At 30.5% G+C, this 8,097-nt stretch overlaps 1 protein-coding gene across 2 annotated transcripts; it reads left to right on the top strand.

The window, feature by feature from the left end:
* The first annotated feature begins 549 nt into the window (after positions 1 to 549).
* Positions 550 to 4,910, top strand: LOC114183134 (NAD(P)-linked oxidoreductase superfamily protein). 2 transcript variants are annotated; one of them, XM_085673260.1, is made up of 10 exons: positions 572 to 932; positions 2,111 to 2,442; positions 2,708 to 2,792; positions 2,972 to 3,088; positions 3,388 to 3,452; positions 3,545 to 3,633; positions 3,718 to 3,797; positions 3,923 to 4,034; positions 4,280 to 4,399; positions 4,501 to 4,910. In XM_085673260.1, exons 1-10 carry the CDS (start codon positions 805 to 807, stop codon positions 4,684 to 4,686), a joined length of 1,314 nt encoding a protein of 437 aa, XP_085529386.1. In that variant the 5' UTR covers positions 572 to 804; the 3' UTR covers positions 4,687 to 4,910. The 2 variants fall into 2 exon arrangements, with proteins under 2 accessions (XP_027925835.2, XP_085529386.1); XM_028070034.2 differs by lacking the exon at positions 2,111 to 2,442 and having other exon boundaries at positions 550 to 932.
* The last annotated feature ends 3,187 nt before the right edge of the window (positions 4,911 to 8,097 follow it).

An 8,097-nucleotide genomic window follows, 5' to 3' on the forward strand; every position in this document is an offset into this window, starting at 1 on the left:
TATTTTATTAAATAATAACATTTTTTTAATGTGATGAATGATAAAATTAGAAAAATGGCACTAAAAAAATGATACTTTTTGTTATATAAAAGCTAGTGAGACATAGGTGCATAGTATCTCTTTCTTATAATAAAAAAATACAATTAAAAAACTATTCATTGAAGTTATAAGAAGTTAATTATTGAAACAAATATTTTTTTTCTTTTTTTTCTTTGAATATAATTAGTAATTAGTGTAAGCATTTTTTATAAATAATAAAATGTGAAATGAGTTCCGTTGAAAACGTAAACGGTGGATATATAATAGGTATATTAGAAAACTGTTATAAAATATATTTTTTCTCTATTAATTATTATATAATGATAGATATAAATTATAGATCATAGATATATATTAAATAAAATAATTATTCTAATTTATATGAAGATGAAAAATAATTGAAATTTTATGACATAGGTTTTGTAAAAATAAAAAAAAGGGCTCGTCTGAGAATATGTATGGGCTTGTGGATCTGGGCCCATTTGAAAAAACGGGTGAAGGAACGAAACCATCCATTCTGAATAGTATAGTTCTCGTTATCCTTTCCTGTGTCTTCTGTGTCAAACTCAATCCACCAGAAATGACAGCAATATTAAGCCACCACCACCGCCTATTCTCCACTGCCACGCGCTTAAACTCTGCCACCAGAGACTCACGGCGGCGGCGAGGGAGCGGCACAAACTCTGTTCGGTGTGCTGATGTGAGCACAGCCACAAATGAGAATCGGCGAGTAACAGTGAGTAACCGGAGCGATTCACTGGAGATATGCCGAGTGCTGAACGGGATGTGGCAGACCAGTGGAGGTTGGGGTCGAATCGACAGAGACGACGCCGTAGAGGCCATGCTTCGTTACGCCGACGCTGGCTTATCTACCTTCGACATGGCCGATCACTGTAGGTTTACAATCTTTCTACTCGCTGCTACTCTGTGCTGACATGGACATTTCCTCTTGGCTGTGATATTGGTGCTTGTTAGTTTTCCCATAGATTAGAAATTACTTGGATGCCTAGTAATATTCATTTTCTTTGATATTTTCAACTATACATACCTAATTCGAAGTTCACATTTTTTTTTAACCAGACTTCTTTATACACGGTATTAAAAAACATTAAATATATTTTATAACAGAAAATGTTTTCCATGATTAAAAATAAGCTTAGCTTTTCTGTACTCTTATTATCTCTTATTATTATACATATAGATGTAATATTGAATTTTCTTTTATGTTAAGAGTTTATTATTATTGAAAAATATTATTAATTTTATTAATTTTCCAATACACTTTATAAAACAATTAAATGAAAGTGTAATAAGTGTTTTATATTGTAGAGATATTAAATATAGGTTTTAGGTAGTTTCTTTTGTATTTCTTTCAGATTGGTTAGATCCTGTGCTTTTGTTTTTATTTTTTCTTTTTTATTACATGTCAAATACATGGTTGGCATAAGTTTTGTTTTTTAAATTCGAAATATAAAAATATTAATTTTTCTTTGTTTATTAAATTAAAGGATTATTTAACATTTGATTTAGAATTATTCTTAATTTGTGATTCCCAATTAATAATTATTTATATTTTTAGCAAATTGTATTTATTTTTAAAACAAAATATTTAATAAGGTTTATAAACACTGTCGTGAATTGTTGACGTTAGGCTGAAACGATGTCGTTTGACGTGGACCGAAGCAATCCACGACATTGCCCTTTGTTTTTTTCAAAATTAAACGCGAATGAACTAACCATACATAAACACGTCCACTTCACCGTGCAAAACAACAATCGAAAACAATACATAAATTTTAAATAGAAAGAACCTTGGCCAAAAATAACAAAATTTTAAATATTTAATAAAACAAAAGTTTTATATCGAAACTCAATTACAAATATCCGTTCCCTTAAAAAAATTATTTATACCAATAAAATGATAAAAACGAATGGTGGAGAGCAACAGAGTGCTGATATAGGATAAAGCAGTGACGACGCTGCACTGTGACCATGACTCTATTCTTTCTCTTGTTAGAGCAACACGTAAATTTGCTAAAAGGAGCTGTCTTATTTCGTGTATTTCCTACAGTCACTATAGGTTCTTGAGCAATTTGGAAATGTCAGAGTTATTGCGGCATTCTTTGGGCAAATTCACTTTCAGTCCAAATGGAGCACCAACTAGGAGAGGAATAGTAGTAACACCAAAATATAGGCATCTGAGGCCATTCCAATGTGTGTACACACAGGATAATCGAAGCATTGTCGTGAAGAATGGCAATGATTCTTTGGATATATGTCGGGTTGTGAATGGGATGTGGCAAACCAGTGGTGGGTGGGGCAGAATTGATAGGAATGATGCTGTTGATGCTATGCTTAAATATGCTGATGCTGGACTCACCACTTTTGATATGGCTGATATATGTATGCAACTTAATTAACTGCTTCTACTTGCTTTCTGTTTAAAATAATGTACCCCTTTGAGGAAATTTCTTGACTACACGCTGAAGTTATTCGTTAGAGGAATAGAAGGTGATAGTAGATTTGATGTGTTCAAATTTGAGTGTTATGTGATTGTTGGATGCTTCAGATGTGGATTCTTCCCAACATGAGCTTTTTGCAAGTCTTCTTAGAGGTTATGCCTTTTGAGGATTGTTCTCATTGTTGTGTTCTTCGTCGGGCTTTGCAGATGGACCTGCTGAAGATCTATATGGGATTTTCATCAACCGAGTTCGTCGTGAGCGTCCTCCAGAATTATTGGAACAGGTCAGAGGGTGAGTTGATTAAGTAACTTCCTATTCTTTTATAATTTTTCTTCTATTTGAAGATTTGAAGAAGATGCAGCTACTTTTATAGTATTTGGCTGGTAAGAGTCCTACCATATATTTCTAAATTGTTATTGAAAGTATAAAGGAAAGTATTTTCTTATTATCCATTGTATCATTTGGTGCAGTCTCACTAAGTGGGTGCCTCCGCCAGTTAAGATGACTGCTAGTTTTGTAAAAGACAGCATCAATGTTTCAAGGAAGAGGATGGATGTAGAATCCTTGGACATGCTTCAGTTCCATTGGTAGTTAATCCCTCTGTATTGTGTTTATTTGATCTAAAAACTATCATGGTTCAAGCAGCATACTTATTTATCCAAATTTTGCAATTCTTGAAACTTTTAGGGAAAATCATAACCATTACCATAATCCATGACCATAAGATCATCATACTGAAAATCATACATTTTTTCTTCTGTACTGAAATAGTGAAGAAATGAGTACTGGATTCCCATTATCTAGCCAAACTACTTCTGTAAATAGTTATAGCTCTCTGAAGTTTAGGATTCTTATGACAATTCACCTCCATCTCTAATGGATTTAGGTGGGATTATTCAAATCCAGGCTACTTGGATGCGCTAAAACACCTTACAGACTTGAAAGAAGAAGGTTAGTTTTGTTTCTGATTAACGGTTACGAATCCATATATAAGTTCACATTTCTTGATTTGATCAAACTACGTTAGTTAAAATTTGATACAGGTAAAATCAAGACTGTGGCTCTGACAAATTTTGATACAGAGAGGTTACAAATTATTCTTGAAAATGAGATTCCTGTTGTAAGCAATCAGGTATATCCACTTGCTTTAATTTTTTTGAGTGTTTTAATAATTCTTTATACCTCGGGAACCTTAGTGGTATCTTCGATGTCACAGGTGCAACACTCACTCGTCGATATGCGTCCTCAACAAAGAATGGCAGAGCTTTGTCAGCATACAGGAGTCAAACTTATAACGTCTCTCTCTTTCTTAGAAGATAAAGAATTTTCAGCATAGAAAATAGTTCTTCCAAATACTAGATGAAAGTTTAGTACAAGTTATCTAAAAGAATTTCCACTTAGTAGATCAATTTCTGATGCAGGTATGGAACGGTAATGGGTGGTCTATTGTCTGAGAAGTTCCTTGACACCAACATAGCTATTCCTTTTGCTGGTCCTGCAATAAACACTCCCTCCCTCCAAAAGTACAAAAGGGTACGATTTCATGACCACCTTTCGTTATTTGTGGGTAGTTTAAGAAATATTTAGCATCTTTTGTCCTCTTTAAAAGGTTCTGTCACATGTAAATATGCGACCTTGTAAAACTAAGATAAGTTTTTTAGGTAGATGGTCTGGCAAAGGGTTATTAGTGACAAACAATTGAAGTTGATGATTTTGATTTTTGTCCACATAACTTAGTTATATTCATATATTTTTCTATACTTTGAATCTGTTGACAGATGGTAGATGCTTGGGGAGGATGGAATTTGTTCCAGGGATTGCTTAGGACTCTGAAACAAGTAGCTACTAAACATGGTGTTTCAATTGCAACGGTTGCTGTGAAGTATATATTAGATCAGGTGAATTTGATGTGCTTATTACTATAAAGTCTGATTCTCATGTTACATTGGATGAGCTATGATATATATCCCTTTCATTCTGCCTCTTGTCAAACATGCAGCCTGGTGTAGCAGGATCAATGATTGGTGTGAGACTTGGCTTGTCAGAACATATTCAAGACGCCAATGCTATATTTTCTCTTGCTCTTGATGAGGACGATGTGAGCAGCATAAGAGAAGCCACGGCGAAAGGAAAGGATCTACTAAAAGTGATTGGTGATTGTGGAGATGAATACAGGCGTGCATGAGTCATGTTGGGTTATCAAGCTGGTGAAATGCTGTGTTTATTTTACATAGTACAAGAGCATGAAAAGGGGGTTGGCGACAGAGGAAAGTGTTCAAAGCCCAATTTTTTGACAGTTGAAGATCTGTATGTAATACTTTTATGGATTACTCCGACTGGTAAAAAAACAATATACATGAAAAGAGAAAGTAATGAATTCTCTAATATATTTTGTCAGATTTATGCAAACTCTTTTCACGTATTGGCTATGTCGAAGTATGGAAACTTTGGTGTCACACTTGGCTCTGTTTAAACTGATTCTGGCAGTGTGTGTGATCTTTTTGCCTCAGAAATAATATAATGTTTTACAAAGCATTATCGAATAAATTCAAAGACTTCGTTATTAATACACGATTTGTGAAACAAATTAACTTTTACAATATATGACATTTATCAGTGGTAGGATGGTCTAATTTTGTATTAAGATCCATAATGAGAGTCTGCGTTTGTCACATACAAAACACAGTCGGCATACATTTCTAATTTGGAAAGCTCTGAGCTGGTACCTCCTTAAAGCATCTCTGATCTAAATCATTCATTGCTTTGGCTTTCTCAAGGAACTTTTTATCTTCAGTTTGGTAGTGCTGAGCTTCTTGGATCATTCTTTTTCTTGGCATCTAGGGTAAAACATGCATAGAAAGAAGCCACTAGGTGGAAGAGGAAGACCGAACAAATTGTTATCACCGGCTCCAGTTCTCTCATCTTTGTATATGTATATATATTTGTATTAGTATTAGTGTATTTAATAGTATATATTGTTTATTTTATTTATATTTTATGCAGTATAATAGTGTGTATAATATTGTATGTTTTTTATAATTTTAGCCTTTTAACTAATATTTTTAAATATGAACTTGTATTGTTAAATTTTGTAGGTTTAGTATTGTAAGTTTAATTTTGTACAATTATATTTATTTTACTCTTGATACTTTTCTTCTCTTGATACTTTATTTATGCACAATTCATCTTCAGTGGAACATTTGGGTAAGATAATTCTATTTCTTGATTCATTTGGCTGACTAATGTATTTATTAGGGTTGTATGTAGTGAAATATGATATTTTAGTTCTGTGTACAGTAGAAAATTTAAGTCGAAGGAAAATTGTTTCATCTCGTCTTTAAATGATTGATATTATAGGGTTGGCAAAGAAACAATAAAGACGGAAGGAATACAGGATTAATATATTGAGAGATACACAAAAAAGAAACAGGCTTTTGTTTTTAGGGAAAAATATGTTTTTAGTTCCTATAGTTTCGGCTGATTTTGGAAATGGTCTCTGCTTGAAACTTGTTAACCGTTTGGTCTCTGCACTTTTTAAATGTATGGTTTTTGTCCCTATTTTTGGACGGAGTTAAAAACGTCCTGTCGTGGCAAACAGCGTTCCACATCAGTGATAGATATTTTGACACCTGTGCAGAGATTGCAGTGACACGTGTATTAGGAATATATTTTTTTTACGTTTTAATAAGTAAAACACACGTTTTGATGGTGCAGTAATTTGGAATTGGATGGTAATTTTTGCTGGCGAACAGAGAGAGTTGTCGAGAGCATACCACAACCACCATCGTGCGACGCTGCAACGAGCTGAAATCGCGAGCGAGAAAAGGATTCCCATTGTTGAACTCATTAATCGTCTTCGAAGCAGGCGAAAGGTTGGGGAAGACGACTTAGTCGCGTGGTGATATTTTCTGCTGAAGACGAAGGTATGTTTCGTTTCGTTTAGGTTTCCATTCGTTTACTGTGCAATTCATTTTTAGGGTTTCAATTAGTTTACTTTGTGGTCCATCATATATATATATATATATATCTATAACTATATATAAAGGGGATTCCCTCTTTTGTGTCCACATTTCATAATTCCAACTTTACCCTTTATAATTTAATTATTTATTAAATTTTTAAAAATTAATGGTTATTTGTATAAGTTTTTATAAAATTATTTACTTATCTCCTTTTTCTTTTTTTCTCTTACTATTCATCAACAGTTATTTTTCTCTTATTTTCTCCGTACATTTTATTTTATTTTTTATAAATATACTTTTATTTTATTTATTAACTTAATAACATTACAACATCATCAATTATTAATATAATTCAAAAAAATGTGTACACACAGGCGCGATAGCGCCTGTGTTTACACTAGTATATATATATATATATATATATATATATATATATATATATATATATATATATATATATATATATATATATAGAGTATATAAATAAAATAGAATCACAAATTTTTCTATACAACATATTTATTTATATTTCATAACTTCTAAAATTCTCAATACTCATAATATTTCATTAATTATATAACACTTGAAATTAATATTTCATACTATTTCATATGATAATTATGTAACACTTAAATTTTCATAAGTTTGCATTTTAAGTTCACATCAAACTTTTCATATCAAAATACAGTTAAATAAATGTTTATTGTACACAAATAATGATTACAACTTACACATCTTTTAAAGTAATTATAAGAATTATTTTTAAATTACTCTTATGTAGAGGCATGCTTTAAGTACTGTTAACTTAAGTTCTAACTTTTATTTAGTTATCCTTCCAAATTATATAACTTTTTGTTATAATTTTGATAGAAAAAATTATATATATATATATATATATATATATATATATATATATATATATGATACACATTAATATAATATTTGATTTAATATAATTTTTTTTAATTAAGTAATGATGTAAAAATCATGGAAAAGCCTGACAACCTGCTTATATGATTTATTAACCTCGTAATTACAGGGAAGTTCATAATACAAGGAATGATATATAAATTTACCAAACTATTGAATAGAAAAATATTTCTTCTTTTATCATATTTTCAAAATATAATCTTATATATAATTTAGCTAATTATGTATTGTGGGATTTTATTTAGTTTTTTTAATACTCATATAAGGTCGTTTATTTATTTTTCTTATCTTTATTTTCTATCGTTTTTTATATTTAATTAAAATAAAATTATAATATTTTCAAAATAAATTATTAATATTTAAAATAGTATTATCTCAAAATATAAATTATTTATTATAAATATAAAATATAATTTATATGTTTACAATATTTTAAAAAAACTTTTAATTACAACATAATTGTATATTTAGACATATATTTTATTTTAGAATTTTAATTTTCTAAAATAAGTCCCGTCGTGTGCATTACTAAGTCTAAAATACTAGTTATGTATCATTCAATCACTCTATATATGATGTTAGTGTTGTTTGAATCAGAATCGCATTTGCAAATACTAAATTTATTAAACAAACCATTTTATCAGTATTTTATGTTTATTTCAAATAAAATAAAAATAGAAACTTACTTTACAAAGTTTATCGTA

Source organism: Vigna unguiculata, chromosome 5 (assembly GCF_037176805.1).
Source record: "Vigna unguiculata cultivar grain cowpea cultivar isolate G323 ecotype 2 chromosome 5, ASM3717680v1, whole genome shotgun sequence".
In the NCBI taxonomy this organism is placed as follows: domain Eukaryota; kingdom Viridiplantae; phylum Streptophyta; class Magnoliopsida; order Fabales; family Fabaceae; genus Vigna; species Vigna unguiculata.